Source organism: Osmerus mordax, chromosome 28 (assembly GCF_038355195.1).
Source record: "Osmerus mordax isolate fOsmMor3 chromosome 28, fOsmMor3.pri, whole genome shotgun sequence".
NCBI classification, from domain to species: Eukaryota; Metazoa; Chordata; class Actinopteri; order Osmeriformes; family Osmeridae; genus Osmerus; species Osmerus mordax.
The window spans coordinates 2,305,458-2,332,150 of NC_090077.1; the positions used below are offsets into that span (position 1 = coordinate 2,305,458).

At 51.7% G+C, this 26,693-nt stretch overlaps 1 protein-coding gene across 1 annotated transcript; it reads right to left on the reverse strand.

The window, feature by feature from the left end:
* Positions 1–26,693, reverse strand: rimbp2b (RIMS binding protein 2b). Its single transcript, XM_067231104.1, is given in 22 exon segments — positions 1–756; positions 3,235–3,369; positions 3,784–3,855; positions 4,946–5,049; positions 5,667–5,835; positions 6,060–6,247; positions 8,136–8,250; positions 12,447–12,602; positions 12,945–13,094; positions 13,272–13,566; positions 13,783–13,943; positions 14,299–14,450; positions 16,895–17,511; positions 17,593–17,791; positions 17,978–18,070; positions 18,073–18,086; positions 18,763–18,842; positions 20,203–20,351; positions 20,951–21,155; positions 23,442–23,492; positions 24,832–24,936; positions 26,595–26,693. Coding segments are annotated over 21 exon segments (3,402 nt in total). The 5' UTR covers positions 24,934–24,936; positions 26,595–26,693; the 3' UTR covers positions 1–561.

A 26,693-nucleotide genomic window follows, 5' to 3' on the forward strand; every position in this document is an offset into this window, starting at 1 on the left:
GCTCTGAATGTGCTTAAGATACGACATGCAAAACTTGCTCCCAGACTCAGTAACCTCGGCTTTCAACCAGCCCCAGGCCTGCTTGGTCTTGTTCCCTTCCCTGTCTGCTGCTCCCATGTTGGGGCGAGCCTGTGGCCTCGCGGCCCTTACCTCTGACACACCCAGCGGCTCAGTGTTCCACTGGAGCGGCTTCACACACAGGCCTACAGAACATGGAGGACATCCCAGCTTGCATCCTGTCTGTCCTGGTGCTGCCGTGAGGTTTATAGCAGCTTGAAAACGCAAACAGCCAGAGAGGTCGACACACCGTCAACCTGTGAGATCATATTCAAAATATGTACTGTACTTAAATAAGAAAATACGGATTCTGACTAATATACAACAGATGTATAAGAATACAGTGGTTTGCCAAGCTGGCAACATGCCATTCAAATCCATGTTAAGACCGCTATGTTCAATATTTTTTCTTGACTGAATTGAAATGACAGCAAATGGAAGAGAGAGAGAGGGGGGTGTTAATATAATTATATATTCTTATCACGTAGGGTATATGTCGAGAGACTATTTTACAGCGCCAAGTCTTTTCAACAGTTTCTTCCCTTTGGAGATCAGTCCCTTTTTCTTTTTGGAGGACAAGTCGTGGGGGCTCCTCGTGGGACTGCCGGGCCCCACGATGGCAGGGCCGGAGCCAGGGAGGTGAGGGTGCACAGTGGGTGAGGCGGCTCTTCTGGGCGGACACGATTTTTCCGTCGGAACCTAATGGGAGACCCGTAAGGGACAGTTCAGGGGGTTAAACAGCCAGCTCTCTCTCGCACCCCAGCCACTACTCCCCTTCTCTCAGTCCTTTCTGTCTCATCGGGGCCACCATAGCTCTGGATCCCCCAGTCTATCTCCCTCACGTGTCAGAACAACTTGGGTGTTGTCTTATTAGCGTGAAGTCAGACGAGTCTATGTGAGTATTCTTTAGGTCCTCTCTCTCTTTCTCTCTCTCCTCTCTCTTCCCAAGTAGTTAACGTGTTCTGCTGATGCTGCACAAATCTCTCCAACAAACATGACTATCAATGGAAAAGGAAATGCCTTTCACAGAAAATGAGATACACCATAGTACTGTGTTACATTATGGGACAAAATGACAGCAAAGGTTTGTTTAAATATATAGTCTTACTTACATACTGTATACTGTACAACTGGGTTACAGAGAAACATTGAATATCTAAATATTCCTTGTAATCATGAGCTAAAAGGCTTCCTTTAAATTGCACTTAGGAGAAATGTGTTGACAAGATCCCATTAACATGAGACGGAAGTCTCATAGCTACATATAACAGGTATTTCCAAATGGTACGTATCTGCACATTGAATGTTCGTAGTTTATGGCATGTAAAGAGGAGATAAGTTATCAATTTACCAGTTTTGGAGCATTTTATCACTTTTCATCAAGGTAACTTCAAGGTTGTTGGAACCAATTCAACCTGCTTTAAAAAAGTTTCATTTACAAATCTGGTCGCAAGCACGAAATTATTTATGCAAACTTAACCAAAAAAATAATTATGAGATTCTCAGTTTCTCATGTTAATCAAAATGAGGTTTGAAAATCGAAACTAGATGCCAGCTCTATGAGGATAAAAAATGTTAATGGCTTGTTTTACCATTTTGCGTCATTCGTTAAGTGAAAGAGAAAAAGTGCACCCCACAAACACCTTCATCGTGTCAGATGCTTGAGCAGACCACAGCTTTGTGCCCAACAGGAAAAAAAAATACAAATATCTCCAGGAAATCCATGAGCCTGTGTGACATGTTGTCATTGGTTGGCCTCCGCCGCGAAACAGGGTTGGGTGTGTTTGGTGGGGTGCACTACTTCAGGGAGAGGGGAGGTGCTAGGGGGTCAGTGTTAGGGGCCCGTCTCAGTCTAGCGCTACTTCTACAGGGGAGGGGAAGCATCTGGATCGTGCAACAATTAGCCTTTTAGCTTTTCATGAGTTACAGCAGGAGACTAAGAGTGGGAGACGGACAGTCGTACAACACTCAGAGAAACAACCGAAGACACCATGCTTCTCGTCTAATGCACTGACTAGGGCGGTTGTTCTTCAGTGAGAGAACACACGCCTCTCTCCGAACGCCCTCTGTCCGTCGTTAGGTAAGAGCCAAATGTGGTATGCGTTGTTGTGTGTTTCCGAGGCGACAAAGAAAGATGTTGACGAAAGGTGTTATGAAAAAGTGTGTGTGTACCATAACTTGGTGGTACCCATGTCACCTGCATTAGACGAGAGGAACGTAACCTTGGTGTCCTCAGTTGCCCACTTACGTGACGGAAACAGAGCCTTTAAGATGTGAAATGAACACTCTTCTTCTGGTTTGCCAAGCGGTGAGAAAAAAAAGAAATAAATAAAATAAAATGCAGTGATGGCATTTCAATAATCTGCACTGTGAGAATGGCAAAACTATAAACCAAGGAAATCTCTGATGAAAACCTGTTGGTATTCAAACATCAATTGCAGTTATTTGTTAACACCATTTTTTGACACATTATATTTACAACTAGTTATAGAATGTTTTCTTTTTGTTGAAATTATACTCTGATAGGAACATAAATTAGTTGACGTCTCGCGTGCTATTTTACAGTTATGCAATATACAAAAACAAGGCGTTCAGGAAGCAAATACAAAAATGAGAGTACTTGACTTGTTTTTCTTATAAAACTGTTCAAGGAGAATCCATGCATCTTAAAGATTGAACATGCGGCACTACACTCTACATATTTCATCCTCCGATACATCAAAACTACTCCCTCTATCGTCAGTTATTTTAGATCAAACACAGATTATATTCATAAAGCATTACTACAATGCTAAATATGCATGTGCAAAAAACGTTTGTGGACGTCCCCAAGATATTACGCAACCTTTTTAAGTCAGCGTCTTGCTGCTCCTGCCCCTTCGCTAGGGAGAATGCTTTATGAATACGGTATGTCCAGATATTTTACGTACAGTGCATAAGTTTCCCCCTTTTCACAGCAGTCAACATTGAAAAACAAAAACCCCCCTCAGTGTGGTATCTAAAAGGTAGCTCTGGGTGGTCGTTTCTGTCTACAGCGACAAAGCGTCCCCCATCGTAACCTCGACAACGAAACACAGACAAGCACGGACGGAGAAACTAAAGGAAGGAGGAGAGAGAGAGGGACCTGAAAGGAGCAGATGGATGACAAGAGGGCTAGTACTGCGTAAGAGCGTGTACCCTTTTGGTCTTGATCCGCGCCGGAGCGTCCTGTGGGTACCGAGATGGAGTGTCCGTGAGAAAAACCTCCACGTCGTCAGGCACTTCTTCTAGAAAGTTGGAGGGGACAAGGCCCTTGTGTCCATTGAGTTCACCCTGGGGGATGGGAGCAGGAAGAGGCCGTCGGTAAAGTGCACTGTTTCGACAGCACCATTGGGCTGCGCTTCAATACCGCCATCTCGTGGTTTGATGGCAGCATTACAAGTGCAGTTCTCACAGTAAACCACCAGATGGCGATGGTAAAGCGCAGCCCTATGGAAGTTTTTTTTTTAAAGGGCACTGTTTTGACAGCGCCATTGGACTGCGCTTCAATACCGCCATCTCGTGGTTTAATGGGAGCATTACAAGTGCAGTTCTCACAGTAAACCACCAGATGGCGATGGTAAAGCGCAGCCCTGTGGAAGGGGTTTTTAAGAGGCGCAAAACACAGATCAAGACTCTTCGTTCGGTTTCTACTGGACGCTTTAAGAGTAAAGGAACAAATGTGACTTCGTTCTACTGAACGCTTACGTAGTAAAATCCATCTTCGTCGATTTCGCCAAAGACGTTGACGACGTCTCCGGCACAGAAGGTCAATTCAGCCTGTCGACCAAGACAGAGAGAATTACAGGACATCGATCTTCCCTTGCACGCCTCACACAGCCCCATGCAAGCTAAACACAGTTAAATAAGACCTCTGAAGAACCAGGGGATTCCATTAGGGTCGGAACAGCGTGAGATTCTGTCCTTCCTCTTCCAATCAGTGGGATGCACGTGGGCATGTCAAGACAATCCGGCCACCAAACAACAAACAAATGTATCAACTGTTGAATGACTGAAGGACAGGATTGCATCACAATCCAGTAGGACTCCTTAGGGGGTCTCCAACCAAACGCACACCAACCAAACACACAGGTGAAGAATACTACAGAACACACAGACCAAACCAAGGCAGGATGCTAGGCCCAGCAAGGCATTGAGGGGGATTAGTGACGACGAAAGAGGGTGTGTGTGTGTTAGGGGGGTGTTTCGGGGGGTGGTGTGGGGGCGGGTCCTCATCTGAACCCCACCTCATCTACACACTCTACAGGGTGGGGGACACACAGAGCACACAGGCTGCTCTCACTCACCTCGTCCATCAGCCTGTCTCTCCCATACTGTGGCTGGGGCCCAATAGAAAGGAGAGGGGGTGAAACCAAGGGGAGGGGGGCAGCGAGGGACAGGTGAGCAGTTCATGATTCACAGGGAGCGTGTGTGTGTATGAGTGTGTGTGTGTGTGTGTATGAGTGTGTGTGTGTGTGTGTGTGTATGAATGTGTGTGTGTGTGTGCGTGTGTGTATGACTGTGTGTGTGTGTGTATGAGTGTGTGTGTGTGTGTGCGTGCGTATGAGTGTGTGTGTGTGTGTGTGTGTGCGTGTGTGTATGAGTGTGTGTGTGTGTGTGGGGGGGGGGGGGAGTGGTTAGGGGGGGTTGTTGATCGTTGAGCCTATTTAGGTGATTCAGTCTGGATCGTTGCCGTGAGACACATCTGATATACGATCAATGTTACCGTAGCAACAGGACCCACTGTGCACTCTGAGAAAGACCACACTGTCCCCTTTCCCTGTCGGTGGCGATAGCATGTAACGTTAGCATGTGTGTGTGAATGTACAGTGCGTGGTGGGACTGTGGGGAGGTAGGGGAGAGCAGTTACCTCCACATCCACGTTAGGGGAGCTCTCCCTGGGGTCGTAGTCATACAGGGCCACCATCCTGCGAGTGGAGGCCGGGTGCTGACGCCCGCTACGCCGGTTCCTCTCTGGACAGGCAGAGGGAGGAAGGGAGGGGGAGAGAAGGGGGGGGGGGGGGAGAGATGGGTGGTTGATTGGAGGGATGAAAGGCGATATACTTGAAATAATCGTCTTCTGAAGATGCATGTGATGGTTGATGACCTTGTTGAGCAGTTGCTTAATCAGGGATTGATTAGTATTACTGTGAGTCATACATTCATCTATATCCTTCTCAGTCATCTTGACATTTGTATGATTTATGGATTAGAATGAATGAATCCCGAGAGGGTAGCATGGTTAAGAGGAGCTGGGGGGGGGGGGGGGGGGAGGTGAGGGATGGATATGGGAGCAGGGGGTCAAAGGGCACCTGAGAAGAACACACCTCTCTTGGATTTTCGGGACCTGCGGTTTATTGAGCGGCCATCTTTGAAGCGGTTGCAGTTCACTTATCAGGAGGGAAAGAGAGAAGAAGAGAGGACAGGAAGACAGGAAGTGGAGAAGAAGAAATAAGAGCACCATCCGCAAAACACACCAGTGTAGAGAGTCGGGGGGGGGGGGGGAGAGGAGGAGGAGGAGAGCGGGGTGGAAACACAGCGGCAGACGGAGGAGAGGGAGGGAGAGAGAGGGCACAGGAGAGGGGGCCTACCTAGCTTCTCCACCGGGGTGTTGAGGGGCAGGAAGCCCTGTTTGAGCAGCTGCTCCATCATGTCGTCATCCTCGGTCTGGATCTCAGATACCATGTTACAGGGAATGAGCCCCACCCGCTCTCTGACCTCCGCCCTGTAGAACCCATCTGTGTCCTTGTTCCCAAACACCTGACACACACACACACACACACACAGAAGCATGGTGTCAGAGTACCGGTCAGGGAACATAACCCAACAACACCCCACCTCTGTTACGAAAGGTAGCACGTGCATCCCTGTGTGTGTCTGTACAGTACGCTCACACAGCGAAGAGACTTCTCATAACTGTGTCATTTCCTGTGTTTTGCCCCCACCCCTCTAGCAGCACGCCCGTGAGCTCGCACGCCCCCCACCTTGATGATCTGCCCCTCCTTGAAGGGCAGCTCCTCGTCGGCCGCGTCCGGGTTCGGTGACATGGACAGCGGGTCGTAGTCGAACAGCGCCACGAACACGCGGGCCGGCTCCTCGCCCTCCGACTCCTCGTAGTACTCCGGGCTGCGCCGTGCTCGCCCCGGCACGTGGCCACGCCCGCCGTACCCGTCTGAAACACAGGAGAGGAGGGTGGTGCTACTGCCAGGCCAGCACAGGTGGTACCACGTCACTCCCGGCTGACAGGGGGGTGAGGCGTGTGTGTGTGTAGAAGAAGAGCCAAGTGTTTCAAAAGTACGATTTGTTGTGTAGTTTCAACTCCAAACATAGTAATTTTTTTTGCATTACATTTCTGGGCTATCTGATTGACAGGTCTTTTTACACACAAGTCCTATTGCTGGAGCAACAGACAGCGAACACAGAGAGTCACTGACAGCCACACACACACAGACACAGGACAGAGACAGTCAGGGGAGGACATACAAGCCAAGCTGTGGGATGCAGGGGTAATCACATGACCATGCGCAAACTATCAGAAGGGGGGGGGGGGGGGGGGGTAACAAACGTTGCTGTTTTACTTTGCTTCAGGTCATACAGGAAGCGACAAACTCCCAGTTCTTTAGGGTTAGGGGTCGGAGAACAAAGAAGTCAACAGACCAAACGCCAAAGCAGCTTCCTGGTTCCATAACGGGACAGTGAGGGGAAAGGAATGAACCTGATGGCCCTAAACCATGCAACTCATGGATCCCCCATGTCCAATCAAATGCTTCGATTGCGATAGTTTGGGAGACAGTCTGGTTCAAGGCCCTGGGAATCCCATCGATTTATTTTGTGCAACCAGAACCACAAAGATGTACTGGACACAATGAATACGTAGTATAAAACATTTTGGGAAATTATTTGTCATCAAAATGTCTAATTGAGATGACATCATATGGAGTGATACCAACAAGACAAGAGTGCAAGTTCTCCATCCAACATTTCTTCTTATCACTGTTCTGCAAACAACCACTCATGCAAAATCAACATACCAACAACCTGGGGGAGGGCGGGAGGAGGGGGGGAGGTTGAGGGTGGATTAAGGAGAGGAGGCGGGAGGGTTTGAAGGGAGATTTAGGATCTGAGGTGGTAAAGGAATGTACAGGGAGGGGACAGTCATTCTCCATTGACAGAAACAGTGGCCATCTTGTCTAGAGTCAAGCTGGGAGCAGAAAGACCCTCCACCTCTAAACACCCTGCAGATGAACACAAGGCTCTCTTGTTTTTTTTCCGTCACGGTCAACAGTAACAGTCTGCTTGAGAGAAGCTGCTCCACATACCATAGTGATGCCACTTCCTGCGCCGAGCTACACTGCCATAGTAACCATCCTCCTTGCCAGGTGAGAGGTTCCCCTCACTCCCCTCACTGTTACTCTCCATGGTGATCTCTACAGGAGACACCAACCACAGGGTTACAGTCAGGGAATCCCCCCGCACACACACACACACACCTGCATACACACACACACACACAGACGCAAACATAGACGAAAGCCAACACACACACAGACATGATCACACACACACACGATCACATGCACACCACTTTAGCCCACTGCAGCAGGGCTGGGGGGGCTGGGAGGGCAGGGGGGGCTGGGGGGACTGGGAGTGCTGGGGGGACTGGGAGTGCTGGGGGGACTGGGAGTGCTGGGAGTGCTGGGGGGGCAGGGGGGACTGGGAGTGCTGGGGGGGCAGGGGGGGCTGGGAGGGCTGGGGGGGTTGAGGACATCCGTCAGTGTAAAACAGCAAAGCTTGCGCCGAACTGACACGAGAAGAGGTCAGAATAGAGTTGGCCCTGTGTATAGATACACCTACACATTTCGTGGGGGCCACTAGTTCGTTATCGCCCGCCCCCCCCCCCCCCGCCCATACGAGTCACCTGGGGGCGTGAGGAGCGGCGAGAACGTACAGGTGTGCCCTGTGTTGGGCTCTGCCAGAGAAACACAGGGGATGTTTAGGCAACACCAGGGGCCCTGCGGTGGGGGTGGGGTGGGGGTGGAAGGGGAGGTGGCCTCACTAACCAATGGAAGGAACCGTGATTGGGCGTCGCTGTGGGGGAGGGGCTCCGCGGACAGGCCTCCGTCCTGAGTGGTCCATCCGCTCGGAGCGCCCGTGAGAGGGGGAGTTCCCTATGATCTTCGGAGGGAGAGAGAGAACACACGCCAGGTTAAATACACCCTGCCTGGTCCTAGCCAGAGATGAGTGAGAGACAGAGGGAGACAGAGAGACAAATCACCCATTTAAAACAAACGCAAAACCATAAGAGCAAATGATGTCACTTCCATTTGTCCTTAGGGAGGCAAAGTAAAAGTAATCAACGCATAAAACAAGGAGAACGACAAACCAATAAACCATCCACACAACCAAATCAAACGCACCCTAACACAACAACATGGACCGCGGGGGTGGGGGTGGGGGGGGCTGAGCAGGGTCGGGTGTTTAGCTAAAGACCATTGTTTTGTTTTGTTTTGTGCATGTCGACTCCCTGACGGCACTCGCTGGTGCGGGAGGTGTGAGCGTGCGTGGAGGAGAGGGAGATGGCGGAAGGCGTGGGTGCGGGAGGTGTGAGCGTGCGTGGAGGAGAGGGAGATGGCGGAAGGCGTGGGTGCGGGAGGTGTGAGCGTGCGTGGAGGAGAGGGAGATGGCGGAAGGCGTGGGTGCGGGAGCTGAGCACAGCTCTACCGGCCTCCACCCTGGGCCTGCTCTCTGTCAGCAGAGACCAAGGACCGACGATTTTCCATGACGAGGGAAGCAGGGGGTGGTGGAAGAAGGGGGGGCGGGAGACTATTCAGCACAAGAGGGAGAGAGAGTAGAGAGAGAGAGGAAAGAAACACGCCATGAGGGAGAGAGAGTAGAGAGAGAGAGGAAAGAAACACGCCATGAGGGAGAGAGAGTAGAGAGAGAGAGGAAAGAAACACGCCATGAGGGAGAGAGAGTAGAGAGAGAGGGGAAAGAAACACACTATGAGGGAGAGAGAGTAGAGAGAGAGAGGAAAGAAACACGCCATGAGGGAGAGAGAGTAGAGAGAGAGAGGAAAGAAACACGCCATGAGGGAGAGAGAGTAGAGAGAGAGGGGAAAGAAACACACTATGAGGGAGAGAGAGTAGAGAGAGAGAGGAAAGAAACACGCCATGAGGGAGAGAGAGTAGAGAGAGAGAGGAAAGAAACACGCCATGAGGGAGAGAGAGTAAAGAGAGAGGGGAAAGAAACACACTATGAGGGAGAGAGAGTAGAGAGAGAGGGGAAAGAAACACGCCATGAGGGAGAGAGAGTAGAGAGAGAGAGGAAAGAAACACTATGAGGGAGAGAGAGTAGAGAGAGAGGGGAAAGAAACACACTATGAGGGAGAGAGAGTAGAGAGAGAGAGGAAAGAAACACGCCATGAGGGAGAGAGAGTAGAGAGAGAGAGGAAAGAAACACACTATGAGGGAGAGAGAGTAGAGAGAGAGAGGAAAGAAGACTAGGGTTAGGAGGTGAGAGCCAGGTGAGAGGCTAGGAGGGGTGATGTCAGTCAGAGCAGTCACACGGACGCCTCATTGGTTGGTTGGGGAGAAGGGGGAGGGCAGAGGAGGAGAGGGAGACCACATATCTCCATGTAGAGACACGGAGAGACACCCAGCTCTCTCGGAGATGAGACCTTCTCCTCAGAGACATGAGAAACAAAAACGTCCTGAAATGGCCTTTAGGTAACCAAAAAAGCTTCACTTAAAAACTCACTGGACGTTCTAGGAACGAGCAAACCAATACACATGAAAAACTACAAATAGGAGCCACCATGAACATGTAGTAACTTGCCGGTATATTGCACAAAAACGATAAGAAATCAATGTAAAAACGTGGGGACACCCATAGAGAAAACTAACGGAAAAAAACACCCAGGAATAAAGAATGGTTTTACTGCTTGCTGATGGAATGCACAGCAGAACAGTCTGAGTCACACACACCAGCGGCTGGTCGCTGCCCCTGACGAGCCTGGCCCTACTGTCCCTGTGAGTGAGATAGGCCCTGTCCAGCTGGCTGAACCTGCCCTGGCTCAGGGCTGCCTCCCTGGGGTCCAATCTGGGCCCGGCCTCCCGGCCCGGTCCGTAGCGGACCTCCCTGCTCCTCAGGTCCCCCACGTGGCCCGTCTTGGGGGCGGAGCCGGGCCCGTCGCAGAAGTCCTCTTCCACGCTGCACTGGCGCGTAAGGGTTCTCTTGCGGCCCATGGCCAGGGCCCGCCGCTCCACCGGGCCCTCGCAGTGGATGACCCGCACGGGGGCCCGCGTGGGGCCGTAACCGTGGTAGCCGCGGTAACCCAGGGAGCCCTCCTCCTCGCTGCCGCAGTCCAGGCCGCTGTCGGGGCTCTTGGTGGCCTGGCGGCCCGGCCGGCCCGGGAAGCGGTCGTCCAGGGAGTAACCGTAGCGTCCGTCGCAGTAGCGGGGTGAGGAGCGCTGGCGCTGCAGGCGGCGGGAGTTCTTGTTGGGGGAGAGGTGGTTGTGGAGGGGGGGGTCGGGCTGGTACATGCGGTTCCTGCGCTGCATGCGGGGGGTACCGGGCCGCCCCCCGCCGTCCTCGAAGCGGAGCCGTTGGCCCAGGCCGTCCACGCCGTCCGGCTCCTCCTCCGACACCTCTGGGATGCTGTGGAGCCGCTTGCTGCGGAGAGACTTCTGCCTCACCACCTCCCTCTGCAGGTCCCACGAGTCCCTCTCCTCCCCCAGGTCCTGCCGCCGGTAGTACGCCTGCGGCCGGGGAGCGCATCGACACACAGCACCATCCGGGTTTCACAGTTCAGTTAAGGAGGTTTACGTTTGGGAGGATTGTATTGTTTTTTGTTTGTTTTTGAAGGTGTTAGAACAGGCAGGAAACAACACAGTGTGTGAATAGAAAATAAATTGGGGAGGGGGAAGACAAAATAAAGACAGAATTAGTTATTTGAGGCAATGGCCTGAGGTAAGGCATGCAGTGTCATTCTGAGCAGGGAGAGATGACTCATGCTCTGAACGGGAATCTGTGGAGGGAAACAGAGGAGGGAAAATAAAAGAACTGGATGTTCCTCTGAGCAGAGGTCAGAGTTCAAAGGTCAGAGGGTTTCTTGACCTTAACCAATCTACCGGATGACCAGTCCACACAGAAAAATGCAAAGGTGTACGAGGAAGCTGAACAGAAATGTGTGGAAACAAAATGATCAAAGAAAGGAAAAGATAAACATGAAGTATATATATATATATATAATAAAAACACAGATTTCATTAAAGGTTAGTTTTTACCTTAATACTGAATTATCAATTGATTTTCATCTCGTCTTGAATATGTGTTTTCTATGTGGCTCTCTATCTTACTGATGATAACAGCATGTGATTATTTAATTCCTGCTGTTAAAATAAAACATTTATATTTTATCCAGAACATGATCAAAAAAGAACATAAAAAAAGAAAAGAAAAAAAAAGTACATTCACAACAGGCAGTGTTACACAAACAGTTAAACAGACAGACTTTGTGAACTGATGAATTTGGAAACATTGGGCGGATGCAGCAATAGTAGGTTCTATGCTGATCAACACACCAATGAACTTCCAGCTCACATGGTACTGTACACTTCTAACATCACTGTGTCTTAAACTAAAGTCTACAGTTTGACATGCCTCCTCACAAGACTCAAGCATGACAGATAAACATACTGTACAGACAGAGGATATCATGGACATCAAGAAACACATTCAAAATCAATTCCATGAGACAAGACTCAAACAAAAGTGAATAATTCCATTTAAGCCAACTCACTTAAATGAGATTCCCATATGCACTTGCTATGCCATGGCCTTTCTAGCTGATGGTACAGTACATTTCGAAAGATAATAAAAACGTTCTCCAAAGAAAATCTTAAAATCTTGTTTTTAGTTTTTTTTTACAAACAACACACATTCTATTCCATTTCCAACTTTACATTACACAGATAATTCAAACTCGGAAAACAACGACAGTTACAATTTCAAATAGGAACACGCTGAATCTCGATATAAGACATCGCAGTCGGGTGGCCTGGCGTCATTCATGCTGGGTGAGCGGAGACACACCCCTGCGCTAGCTAAGCCTGATGAAGCGAGGTGCGCAGGGGTCAGAGGTCACAGGGGTCAGAGGTCAGGCTGGAGAGCTCAGCCAGGCAAGGCCACAGCGAGCCTGCATGTGGAGCGTGTGGAAAAGGGGCCGCAGCAGATGACATGTCCCCCCCCCTCCCCTCACGACCCCCTCACCCACGACCCCCTCCCCCCCCACGACCCCCCTCCTTCCACCCAAGACCCCCCCCCCCCCCCGGGCGCCTCCAGGGGGCGTCTCCAGGGGGTGTGTGCTGTACCTTGAGAGTGTTGTGAGAGTTGATGCTCCGCCGGCGGCCTTCCTCCAGCTGCATCTCAGAGTAGAGCTCCTCCTCGTCCTCCTCCATGATGTCAGACAGGTCGGAGCCACGGCTGCTCTCTGTCTGGTACTCCTCACTGTGACTGTAGTGGTGGTGCTGGAGGGGAGGGAGAGAGGGAGAGAGAGAGGGAGAGAGAGGGGGGAGGGAGAGAGAGAGAGAGAGAGAGAGAGGGGGGGAGGGAGAGAGAGAGAGAGAGGGGGGGGGGAGGGAGAGAGAGAGAGGGAGAGAGAGGGGGGGAGGGAGAGAGAGAGGGGAGAGGGAGAGAGAGGGGAGAGAAGAGACAAAGGTATAGAGAGAAAGAGAGAGAGAGAAAGAGGGAGAGAGAGGGAGGGAGAGATGTATTTCTCTGTCATTAAACGTGAGACTTCCACATGTGTCCTCTGTGTAGCTGTGATTGTGCTAAGGACACCCAGGCGTGTAGTAGAGTACAGCACACACATGTCTGCCCAGCTCGGAGCCCCGGAGGAACTCGTCCACAGATGCGCCTCTCCGGCGGGCGTGCGGCGAGTCGTAGCCATCCTCCTCCTCGTCGGAGTTGAGAGGGTGCAGGGCGTCGCCCCGGTCGCTGAAGATGTTCCTCTTCTCAACCTGGAGCACACGACACAAACATCACACACCCACGCAGGGAGCCGCCACGGAGGGAGCAGATACTGGGACAGGAAGCCTGGCTCACTCAGGAGTCCTGCCTCATGTATGAGCAGGAAGTCGCCGAATTGAAATCGTACATTTCATCCGTGCTGTGTATTCTATCTTCCGTGCGCTCACCCGGTTTCCCTCGGCGAACACCCGCTGGGCAGCCTCCCTGGCCATGGCCTTGGCGATGGTGTTGGGGATGGGGACCCCCTGAGGCTGGGGTAGGATCCTCTGGGGCGAGGGCGACCGCCGCGGCTGGTAGTGGGGCGGCTCCAGGGTGTGTCCGCGCGTGGGGGGGTGGGGCGAGGGCGTGCGGGCGTGCTCCCAGGGCTGTCCAGGCCGCAGGCCCCCGCCCTCCTGATCTTTGGTTTCGGGCTCTCGAGCACTTCCCAGGGGCTTGGCCTTGGGGGGCATGGGGTGGGGCTGCAGGTGTGGCTGGGGGTGGGGGGGAGGGTGGCGCAGGGGCTGGGAGTGCGGCTGGCCGTGGGGCAGCGTGTGGGGCTGGGTCCGGGGCAGGACGTGGGGCTGGGGGTGCGATGGCGGGTAGGTCTGCGGGTAAGGTGGGTAGGTTTGCGTGTGTGCCGGAGGGGGCTGGAGGTGAGGCATGGGAGGGGGATGTGCAAGCTGCCTGTGGGAGAGGCGAGGGGAGCCCAGGAGGGTGTGTGGGATGGTGGCTACGGGGGAGTCCTGGGACTCCCCTTGTGCTGACAACGTCCTGACTATCACCTCCCGGGCCTCCAGGCCCTGGATCTGGTTCAGCTCTATCGTCACGTAGTCGGCCGTGGGGTACAGGACCTCCGCTATCTGGGGACACCAGGACAACACACAGCTCCTCAGTGACAGTACTGTGCATTCACATTGTACTGTGCCATTCACATTGTACCGTGCATTCACCCACATGCAAGGGAGAGCTAGGGGAACAGATAACATACTGTCTTTGCACACATACACATATCATACACATGCCATAGTCAAAATGGAGCCTGGTAAAACCGCTTTAAAACCATGTTACATAATCCAGGCCAATTGGATGGAATTCCGTTGCTATACCGCCTCCCTCCAGCGGATGGCGGTAGAGTGCTACAGACCGAATACACGCTCCTACCCTCACAGAACTAAACATGACTAAACTGTGGGACGGCAGATCGCTCCTATGCACCTTCTGTCCCTTGGTGCACACGGCGTAGCCAATCACGTTGGCTCCGTTGGAGGTCCCGGCGGGGGTGAGGGGCGGGGGCTTCCAGCGCACCTGCAGGATGCCGGGGTTCTGGCCGCAGTGAACCTGCACCTCCTGGGGGGGGAAGGGGGGTCCTGGGGGGCGGAGAGGAAATCAAAATCAGACAAAATGTTAGCTTGGTAATAAACAGCTTGACCAGATTTCATAGTGCTATACAATGCTTGACACGGGTACTTTTCATTTGGCCGGTGTATAATGTCAGGTGACGGAGTCAGGTGGCTGAGCGGTGAGGGAATCGGGCTAGTAATCCGAAGGTTGCCAGTTCGATTCCCTGTCATGCCAACTGACGTTGTGTCCTTGGGCAAGGCACTTCACCCTACTTGCCTCGGGGGAATGTCCCTGTACTTACTGTAAGTCGCTCTGGATAAGAGCGTCTGCTAAATGACTAAATGTAAAAAATGTAAATAATGTGAATATTGAGGATGCAATATAACGTGCCACTGTAGTGTATCATTGTACAGGTGCATGCATCACGTGCATGTGTTTGACTTTTACTGGACACATTTGCAATGCGGTTTAGACGCAACCCGAAGCTAATGCATCTAATGATACCAGTGTGTGAACGAGTGAAGGTACATCAACGTGGAAACATCCTCAACTCATCCTCATCTTCTGACCCTCCCCCCCCCCCCCCCTCCCCCCCCCCCACACACACCCCATCACACACACCCCCGCCCCAGAGATAAGTTCCACAGTGTACCCCCTCACGGCTGCGTGCTAACCAACAGGCCCCATCTGGGCTGATGCGCCTGTGCCCTGCAGTTCCATGCTCCCACAGAGCCGGCGCATGCAGCCAGCTGCCCATTCAGCACTCAGCGGCGGACAGCTCCCAGCCTCGTCTTGCTACCCACGTCAATACGTCTTAATCGCTTTTTCTACACCATGACTGTCAGCAGAGATGTAGCACTTTCACAAGAGGAGAGGAGGACTCGAAAGTCAGCAGACATTCTGGGCATTCAGCCGTTTTCTGTTTTTCTTTTTTTTATATTTTTTTCCGTTAAACCACGACCGCCGGAGATCCGGGTTGCTGTGAGGGTTCAAACCCCGGCGGGGGTTTAAATGAAAGTGTGAAAGTAACAGGTCCCATAAATCCTACTGTAGCTCGCAACCTTCAGATTGATCTGAGGAAGATCAGAGGGTATCCGAGAGCGCGGGCGCCCGGATGGCCGCCTCTGATTAAGCATGGCGTCCCATCAGAGGAAGAGCGAGTCGCTCTTCCCGTGCGTTCGTCTATAATGAAAGGTCTCCAGGCCTCCGACAGGGACGCACTTCAGTACAGCGGGTTCAGTCCTAAGCAGGGGGTTTAAGCACGTCCAAGTGCCCTTAATGAGCATGCTCAGCACCAGGTCATTTGATGAGCTCACACTGTGCCGGCCGGTTGACAACAGACGCGTACACATCACTCAGCCGAACGCGCTCCAAGTCTTTAAATCCGGCCGACAACTCCGCACAAAGAGAGAGGGAGGAAGAGAGGGAGGGATGGATGGAGGGGCAGCATCAAAGGCATTCATTGAGCGAGGACTGAAATAGCTTGTGACAAGGCTGAGGGCACCGAGTGGATCATGTAATTGGTGACTTTATCCACAGGAACAAGATCAATTCCCAGTAATTGAAAGGCTCACAAATGCTGTCTTTATCTTATCACGAGCCCACCATCACATTGTGAGGTTAGGGCCCAGTGTGTTCCCAGTAATGAGCCCACACCCCAGACACACTGCTACTGTCGACGCACAGATGCAGCTGCCCACCCCGCTTGGTGCTTCTCCACCTGCTCCTCCTCCCCAACCTCCTCCTCCTCCCCAACCTCCTCCACCTCTTCCTCTCCCTCCTCCCCTCTCACCTCCTCCTCTCTCAGGGTCTCAGGAAGTAGCAGCCCCAGAGAGACACACACACACACGCTACTTCACACACTGAGCCTCCAGAGGTTGTCTCCTTCACAGGTTCTGTTCAAGTGCTTCTCTTCCTGAGGAGGCCGCAGCCTTGTGGAGCCGGCGCTACTACAGATACTCTTCATCCTGCTTTTCTCTTCGACGCTTCCAATGCGCCTCAACATCTTTAATCAAAGCCACAAAGGCACAATTCCTCGAGGGCAACCAAGGGAGGGACGGGCTGAAAAAACAAAAACAACCACCTAGGCTTGGATGTTTGACAGGCACAGAGCTGTAAAAATAATTAGCTCAAAGCTTGCAGCTTGTCAAAGCGTTAAGTAAATTGAAGGCTGCTCTCACAGAACAGTTGACTTCAGATTGCCGGATGCCTCTCCACCAGACAGGGAGAGAGAGGGTGGATGGGGTGAGGGAAAGTTTGACAGCCAGCAGGAACTGGAGGGCCCAACCACTCTACAGAGCTCTGCTTCACCACACACACACGCACGCACACGCACACTAGACCAGTTCTCTAGATCGTAGGATGAACAAAATCATAAAATCTACAAATGTAATTTTATGAAACGCAAAAACATGCGTGTGACAAACAGAAATCTGGTTGAGAGGCAGAAGGAGAGAGGAGGCAGGCTGACCTGCAGGCTGCGTACAGAACTCCACAGATATCTCCCTCTTGTCCCTCTGGTCCAGGGGAAGCTGCCAAGGCACCTGGTGGGACCTTGCCACAGCCTTCACCTTGTAAACGGTCATGGGCTTCAGGTTGAAGAACTGGTACTTGTACCCCCCGGCCTTGACCATGTCGTACTCCGCGCCGTTGAGGAAGATGGTGTGGCTGTAGTTGCTGTTGCTGGGCATCCAGGAGAGCTCGGCCGACACCTGCGTGATGTTGTCCACCCGCAGGTAGTACGGCGCCACCACCACGTCCTTCCCCACCAGCAGGGTGCAGCGGAGCTCGTCCGAGGGCCCGCGCTCCGTCACGCTCTGCACGGAGATGCGGTAGGTGCGGCTGGCCAGGTTCAGCTTCTCGATCAGGGACTTGGTCCTGCCGCCGAAGGGGACGCTCATGCGCACCTCCTGGTCCACCAGGACGTTGTAGCCGCTGATGGAGCCCCAGCCCGGCGGCACCACGGGCGGGTCCCAGCTCACGATCACGCTCTTGGCCAGCTGCTTGATCAGGCTGATGCGGCGGGGGTAAGGCACGACGTCCTCGCCGACCTCGTCGACGCTCACGTCCAGGGTTCCCGTCCCGTTGCTGCAGGTGCCCAGGAGGTCCATGCCCAGGCCGGCGCTGCTGGTGGAGGTGGTGCCGAGACAGTCCAGCTTGCTGTCCGACAGGAGGTCGCCCAGGCTGGTGAGGGTCCCCAGGTCCATGCTCACGCCCAGGCCCAGCCCCTGAGAGCCCAGGCTACTCTGGTTGAGGTAGCCCGTCTCCTTGGTCCTCTCCCTGGAGTGGACGGAGGACGTCTCCTCGTCCTGAACCAAGTCCACAAAGTTGGAGGGGACGAGGCCTTGCTGTCCGTCCAGCAGCTCCCCTGCAGACGCACACACCCACAGACCTCTGGTTATGTACACTCATGACAAACAGATTTGGATTATGCGCTTTTCCACGTAAATGATTGAAATAATTGCAACCGAAACCAAATCTTTCACATGTTCAAAATACTATATTTATCAATTTTGAAATTATACATAGTATATATATATATCATATATCAGACCATCGTAGAAGCCATCATCGTCCATGGTTCCGTACACGTACAGGTACTTCCCTGCCACCAGAGGGAGCTCTGCCTCAGGATGCTCATTCGGCCATCGTAAGGGTTATAGCTAGAGGAAGAGAACACACTCCATCTCAGCAGAGCTCGACCTCCTGGGGAATCCCACATCACAGGGAAATGGGAAATCCAAACATTTGGCCCCCGAGAATCCAATTCTGTTCACACAAATCTGGGGTCTTTTATATCCTGACTACAAACACTGCAGCACTCTTATGTAACTCCATGCAACTGCTGAGTAATATGCTATAACCCTAATCTGAAGTATAAAGTTTCTCCTGGGAAGAGAGAGAGAGAGAGAGAGAGAGAGAGAGAGAGAGAGAGAGAGAGAGAGAGAGAGAGAGAGAGAGAGAGAGAGAGAGAGAGAGAGAGAGAGAGAGAGAGAGAGAGAGAGAGAGAGAGAGAGAGAGAGAGAGAGAGAGAGAGAGAGAGAGAGAAGAGAGAGAGAGAGAGAGAGAGAGAGAGAGAGAGAGAGAGAGAGAGAGAGAGAGAGAGAGAGAGAGAGAGAGAGGAGAGAGAGAGAGACACACACACACAACACAGGTGCACAGCATGGGGATTCAGTCGTATCAGGGAAACCCAATTATTTATTGCTGACAGGCCATTTTCTTTGGAAGGAAAATAGCACTGCATCACAATTTAAAGGCCGGCCTAGAACCTTTCTCTGTGACAAACTGTATGGTGCAGCAGTGCCGTTTCAGAAGTGGTTGTTAAGGCTTGTTACTCACCTGTACCGGGCTATGCACAGACGGACCTTCCCTGTGAATCTGGGCCTGGACCTAGTAGTCGAGCTCACTTGTTTTTCCATCTTAAAAATAAAAAAAAAAGAGAAAAGGAACAGTGAGGATTGGTTGCGTTCTGGGTTGCGCCAGACTAATCAGAAACCCTGCGTGAGGTCTGGGTTAGCAGGCACGAGGGGAGGGTTTCTGAAGAGCTCCGCCCCCTCCCACAGACTCGCCATCCTCCTCGGCAGCCGAGTGTAAAAGGGAACAGATTGGGGCCTTTCGCACGCCCGTCCTCAGTCCCCCTCACTGGCAGAATGATGGCTTCTCGCTGCGCTCGCCCTCGGCTCTGCCTCTCCATCACGCAGCCTTCAGCGCTGACTGGCACAACAGGTAGAGCTCTATTTGCAATCATAAAAAATATGTGGGCTTTTTTTTCTTCTTCCATGTGCACAGCAGTGACCTTGTGGGAATAAAGCGCTGGTACAATGCTTCCTTATCGCGGAAGCTCGAATCCATCTCTGTTTTAAAATCAGGGTCACTTGTTCTACGGCGTCTTGAGATACTTTCACAGACAGCTTCGCCGGCTCATGTAGAACTGGCGAAGCTTGAAGGAGTGTTTTGCTGACAAGACGGATCGAATAATGGACGGATGGAGCGCCATGAGGAGAGTCTTAGGGATGGTTGGACGGAGGATTGGACATGCAGACAGACAGAAAGGAAGGGACCAGGGTCAGACAGACAAGGAAGGGACCAGGGTCAGACAGACAGACAAGGAAGGGACCAGGGTCAGACAGACAGACAAGGAAGGGACCAGGGTCAGACAGACAAGGAAGAGACCAGGGTCAGACAGACAAGGAAGGGACCAGGGTCAGACAGACAGACAAGGAAGGGACCAGGGTCAGACAGACAAGGAAGAGACCAGGGTCAGACAGACAGACAAGGAAGGGACCAGGGTCAGACAGACAGACAAGGAAGGGACCAGGGTCAGACAGACAGACAAGGAAGGGACCAGGGTCAGACAGACAAGGAAGGGACCAGGGTCAGACAGACAGACAAGGAAGGGACCAGGGTCAGACAGACAGACAAGGAAGGGACCAGGGTCAGACAGACAAGGAAGGGACCAGGGTCAGACAGACAGACAAGGAAGGGACCAGGGTCAGACAGACAAGGAAGGGACCAGGGTCAGACAGACAAGGAAGGGACCAGGGTCAGACAGACAAGGAAGGGACCAGGGTCAGACAGACAAGGAAGGGACCAGGGTCAGACAGACAAGGAAGGGACCAGGGTCAGACAGACAGACAGACAAGGAAGAGACCAGGGTCAGACAGACAAGGAAGAGACCAGGGTCAGACAGACAGACAGACAAGGAAGAGACCAGGGTCAGACAGACAGACAGACAGACAGACAGACAAGGAAGGGACCAGGGTCGGGGGGGGGACTCACTTCGGAGAGCACGGCCCGCCCAGTGCTGCTGGCCTGGCTGCGGGTGAGGAAGGTTGGCTTCACCGACAGCAGCTCAGGCTTGTCCCCGCTGATCTGGAGCGGGCGGATGAACTCGGATATCAACGATCTGCTCAGAGAACTGTCATTGCCTTGAGGGGGGGGGGGGGAACAAACAAACAAAAGAAGCACTGAGACCTGGAATGCGCTAATAATATACCTGTATGACTCACACATCCACATGCTGTGTACGAATCTCCATTCTACAGCATATCGTTTGGTATGTGGGTTGTAAGTAATCCAAAGTTAACCCGGCACACAGCCAGTCTAGAGTTCTACATTTCTAAGATGCAGGTTCCGTGCAGTATCTGGTTGTTACAGACAACAACAAGCTGGTGGCATGCTGTTGAGGATAAAGAACATGCTCCATGATTGATTATTTCATTAGTAGCGCAGCGTTTGCCCCTGTGCGCGTCACAAGCTTTCCACATATCCAATTTCAAGCGCAGCTGCACGTGGCTCCCACCTCATCCACTAAAGAGATTGTTTATACAAAAACATCTCCCGCATCACTGCAATAGGCTTCACTAAATCTTTGGAGTGTCACACATACACACACACACACAACGTCTCCGATGTCTATAACCACGTTTAAACAGTGACGTCAGGCCTTTTTCCCAAAGGGCAATGCTCTGTGACGCGCTAACGCGGCCAGTTATGACACACCCGGGGTGGAAGGGACGCCACCCACCTTTCCCGATGGGGGCAGCCAGTCCGTTGAGGAGCTGGGAGAGGGTCTTGTTGGGGGAACCAGGGGATTCAGATACAGTTAAGGGGTCGGTGCCCAGGATATCAAACTTCCCTGCCTGCAGCCGGAACTTCTCCAGCTCTTTGGACAGGAGGTTGAACTGCTCACTCTGCGTCCGACATTTCTCCTCCAGCTCTCGCACTTTGGCCTGATGACAGAGAGAGAGAGACACAGACAGAGAGAGAGGGAGGAAAAAAGGAAGGAAGGGAGGTAGGAAGGGAGGAAGGATCCAGACAAAAAAAGTAGAAAGTGATAAGAGGAAAGGAAGTGGAAAAGTGTTAAAACCAGTTAGGATGTCAAAATCTAGAAACAGTTAAAGTGAAGAATGTGATATTGGGCTTTTAAAATGTGGGCTAATCCATTACTGAGACAGAAGGGGTGTTGAAGGGTTCCTATCAAGACCATTCCTACACACCTAGTCTAGTCACAGTATGCAAATATCACATGCACGGCTACAGTAAATGCACATGATTCTAAAAGAGCAGCCTCTTGCTCAGAGGAAGTATGCATACCAAAAACTGCACTGTGTTCAAAGTGCGGGACACGCTCCTCAACTTCATTGCATAGAGATAGTAGAATAGAGGCAAGAGTCATCGTGAGTCACATGGGCTGACAAGAGGGGCGACAGCAGTTGACAACACCACAGAACCCATGCAGGGAAACCCCTCAGGCTTGTGAAACACTGTCCCCCTGTACAGGTTAGAGACAATACAGGGGCAGTACATCCAAGGACTACCTCTGAATAAAACAACATTCATGAGTCGGACTACCCAGGATTTTATGAGGGCAGCCGACCAATGGGTATCAATGGGATTTTAACCCCCCCCCCCCCCCCCCTACATCTCACCACCTCAGTAGGAGACCATGGAGCTGGCAGGGCTGCCCAGAAGCCCAGCGCCGCTGCCTTGCTGCAACGTCTTTGGAGTTGTGTTAAGCACCGTGGGTGACTTTCATGCAGGCAAGTTATTGTTCGGCAGGGCATGAACATGCTGTTATAGGAAGAGGGGTGACCTTTCCAGTGCGCTCCCCGCGTGTGATTCGATGGCTGGGTGCATTAGCACACAGAGTGCGGTTAGTCTATTAGCATCACGTAGCTCGCTCCGGAGCCCTTGGCAGCCCTATGGAACACATGCTGCAGTGCATGCCACGCCAAACACGATGAACTTGAAGTATAACATGAGAATTAGCATCAAATGCATCTCTTTTTCTCACCCGCTACGCCCTCCTACAGCCACCCCACTCTCTCTCTCCTTCTACCTCCCCTCTCTCTTCCTCCAACCCCTCCCTCCCTTTCGTTCTCTCCCCCCTCCTCTCTCATGTTCTCATATCTCACGCCATTAGGACCACGCTATTAGGATTTTAGCGTGTTTTCAGTGTGGGTTCTTAGGTCTGATGGATCTCCAGCACATGCTGATGAAAAGCTGAATGGAAAAAGGCGAGAGACTGCCGTCCCTGTGCGTGCAGACTCAGAGAGGCGCGCAGCGCTCAATGTTGGAAAGTCTGCCACAGCAGAGAGAGAGAGAGCCAGATCATGCCATGGTCGTGTTGCTCAGCTCATGGTTCCAAAACATAACAAATACAAAAAGAACTCTCACACGAAATTCCATCTTTGTGTGATATATGCATAAGGGTACAACCGATCCATTCTGAAATCATAATTTCTGATACAAAACGTTTTTTCTTTTTTTTAAATGTCATCAATTACCTCAAAGGCCAGAAAGCTACAGTAGAGGGATATATCCAATGTACTGTACAAGTAGAGATGAAAAATATTAAGTAAATAAAAACAATTCTGAAATACCTGCATGCTGTCCAAGTGGTTCTGTATATGCATTAAACACACACCAGTAACACAGTGAAAAGAGATGTAGGGAAGAAATTAAGCACAATTACACATGTGAACACTCACATACCTTGAAACCAAAACATATTTAAAATATAAAAATAAGGTCTTCAGCAGCATCCATGCAAAACCTATTCATTACAGTATTCTAAATAATATATAAGGAAAGTATCTATGGATAATATGAAATAATGATTGGTAATGGTTGGTATGGTTATAGAGAATAATACTTTTTTATATATTTACAAAACACTGTTAGATTCACACTTTGTACTGTCAGTTTACATAGGCCGATATTGTGGATAAGAATTTATTCATACTTGACTTCCCAGGTGAAATAAAATAGTATATACACATTAGCGATGCTTAAAATGTTCTTAAAAATGTCAAATATTACTTCAACGGGTGTTTAGACAGATCCCATCAAGTCACATGGGTCTCTGCCAAGGGTCTCAGAGAGACAGAGTAGTTCCAGGCTTCTGTCAAGTCCCACTGGCTGTCTGACCCACTCAGTCCACCTCCAGCCAGCCAGCCCGCCCCCCACACCCCCAGCCAAGTCTCCCTCCGCCCCCTTGGGGAACTGACACTCACCTCTAACTGATGGACCGCGCCCTCATGCTCCTTCTTAGCCTCAACCTGAGCCTGGAACAGAGAGAGACTAAGGTCAGTACAAACACAGCACCTCACATACTGGCATTAGCATCCACTACCAAACACAGCACCTCACATACTGGCATTAGCATCCACTACCAAACACAGCACCTCACATACTAGCATTAGCATCCACTACCAAACACAGCACCTCACACACTTGCATTACCATCCACTACCAAACACAGCACCTCACACACTAGCATTAGCATCCACTACCAAACACAGCACCTCACACACTAGCATTAGCATCCACTACCAAACACAGAACCTCACACCCTGTCATTAGCATGCACTACCAAACACAGCGCCTCACACAATGGCATTAGCATCCACTACCAAACACAGCCCCCCACACACTGGAATTAGCATGCTAACTTCTGGAAACAGGGCAATGGTTAACTTGTCAGTGTGATTTGGGTTGAGCTGTTACCAGGGCCATCTGTGAGCCCAATGTTGTGTGTAATAGGTTTACAAACACAACAAAAAAATGATCCTGATTGACGCTGAATAAATCTGACCAGGTGTTATAAGCATAAAATAGATATCTTCAAACTAGGTGAAGGGCCTTCAAGAGGATTCATCTATGTGTACTTTCATCTCACTGTACCGCATACAAAGCAGAAAATAATTCATGCTAGTTTACTTATTGTGACTGAGAACATCTGTTGAGAAACTGCACGTTCCACATGAATGAGGCAACATCTGCAGACCTTCCAATTTTATGAATCCACTTCGCGAGCAATTAATTGAAGAGAGAACGCAAAAAAAAAAGCAGCCAATGTCTCTGAAGGAAGATAACAGTCTAACGAGCATCTCCGGCTAACGAGCAGAAACGGAACCTGTCTGTTCATGGCCGGCTCTAAAATTAGCATTACAACAGGAACACTGACACAAGAGGCAGGGGCTGGTGCCAGACATCACGCTCACACAGACGCCTCGTGTCGGGACGTCATCCACCTCTCCCCTTAGAGGAGCCAGACGAAACACCGAACCGCTCAGCCCAGCCACGTTCAGCTTCCACAACCGTCACGTAAAAACATCTGGCGTCCAGGGGGCTTATCTGCTCGACGTGGAGGGCGGCTGTTGCTGCGTGTCCTTCCCCTCCCAGCCTGGAGGGGGCGATGCAGGAGCCGGAGAGAGACGATTCCAAGAAAAAGGGAGCCTACTCTGTAGTAGATGAGGCCGCATCATCATGCGTTCGACCTCTGACCTCTGACAAGGAACAAGGCTGGGCTAACGAGAGGTCATCCCCTCCTGGGCATTTGGCGAGCTGCGTAACCTCCCCCCCCCCCCCCCGCGCCCCTGCCCCCCGGGGGGCGCACCTTACCTTCTGCAGAAGGTCAATCTCCTGCTGCTTTGCATTGAGGACAGCCAAGGCTTGCTCATGCTCCAACTCTAGCTGCTGCCGCCTCTCTGCAGCCTCGCGCATATGCTGTCCACAGGGGGCCGGAGGCCGGGGGGAGACAGGGGGGAGGGAGGGGGAGGATAGAGTGGGCTGCTGTTAGTCGAGTGAAAAACCCAGGGCTCGTCAGGCTAGAATGCATCTCCAGTCCTCTGTACCAACTCTGGCATCACCACGACGACTGATGAGCGTGAGGCCTAACTACACCCCAGGGTGACCCCCCCCCCCTCCTCTCTCTGGAGGTCAGCTGTCTAGTGCCGCGGAATGTCACGGCCCTGGACGCTCGCGGTAGACGATTTGTGCGGAATGTTCTGATACAGTACAGATAAAGCAGTCTCGAGTCAGATCGTACGCTCCTGATCTGTGGGTTAGATCGGAGCAGGTGGGAGAGGAGAGAAGATGCTTAGCTGTGCATGAAAACAAATCATCAATGCACTGGTTTTAGGTTTGCTGCCCTCTTCAGGTAACATTCCCTGTCAGGCGTATCTTTAACGAAAAGCCTCCGAAAGAAATGCTGCATTTGCGCGATCAACATACCGTAGGGTTTTCAGTTACTCGGAAAGGGTGAGCAAACTCCAATCTGTGCTTACATGTCTGTGGTCATCCATAACAACATAAAAAAAAGCCATACAAAACAAAAGCCTGAAGGCAATCACATTGTGTCATCGGACAGCTCTCAAACCATGTGAATAATCAGAAAACAAACATACCAACATTGTTGTTAGGGGGGGGGAATACAGCAAAAAACATTTCCATGCCAATATTAAACTCGTTCTGTAGGTTAGTTGACGTCGTCAAGCATGTGCGTGAAACTCAAGATGACAATAAACAGTGATCGTCACCCGGCCCTTAACCCCACTGCCCCTCTACCGGTCCCTGTGCCCAGACCCCTACAGCCAAACACAGGTCTGCCTCGTCATGCATCACCGGCACATTCCAGAATGCGCTGCCCTCGAAGCCGGCTGCCCGGTCATGAGCTAGGTAAGCAGGCCTGAGAGACAGCGGAGAGAGACAGCAAAGCCACTACATAGTAGGGGAGCATTCACATGGGTAGAGGTGGGGTGCGGGCTCTACAGTGGGCTGCTCTCTAATGGACATGTGGCATAGCAGTGATACCTTATCAATCTAGCAGGGGGAGGAAAGTGGTGGGGGAGGGAAGGAGGGGCGGAGGGAGGGGGAAAGGGGGAGGGAGGGGGCAGACTGGTCCGAGCTTCTAGTCTTTTCACAGCTCCTGGTCAGACCTCCCACCTCGGCTCTAGAAAGCAACAGACAGGTCAGCGACATTAGACAGTCAGAGAGACAGAGAGACAGAGAGACAGAGAGAGAGAGAGAGAGAGAGAGAGAGAGAGAGAGAGAGAGAGAGAGAGAGAGAGAGAGAGAGAGAGAGAGACAGACAGAGAGAGAGAGACAGAGACAGAGAGAGACAGACAGAGACAGAGAGAGAGACAGAGAGAGAAAAAGAGAGAGAAAGAAAGAGAGCAGAAAGGAGGACTATCGTGGAAGATAACCACGGAGCGGGGCAGAGGGAACACAGGGGCAGGAGTCAGGGAGTTGAGACTAAGAGTCGGGGGGTTGGGGTCCTACAAGAAGACCTGAGCTACGACAGGGAACACAAGCCTGCGGAACATACACAGGAAGGTTCTCCCAAGTGGGGTCCCGGCCGTGGCGAGGCAACCCTGGGTTCTCACCTTGAGCACCTGCTCTAGGTTCTCCAGTTTGCCTTGGAGCTGGGTCTTCTCCCGCAGGGCTGAATCTCTCTCCCGAGTCACAGCACCAAGCGTGTCTCT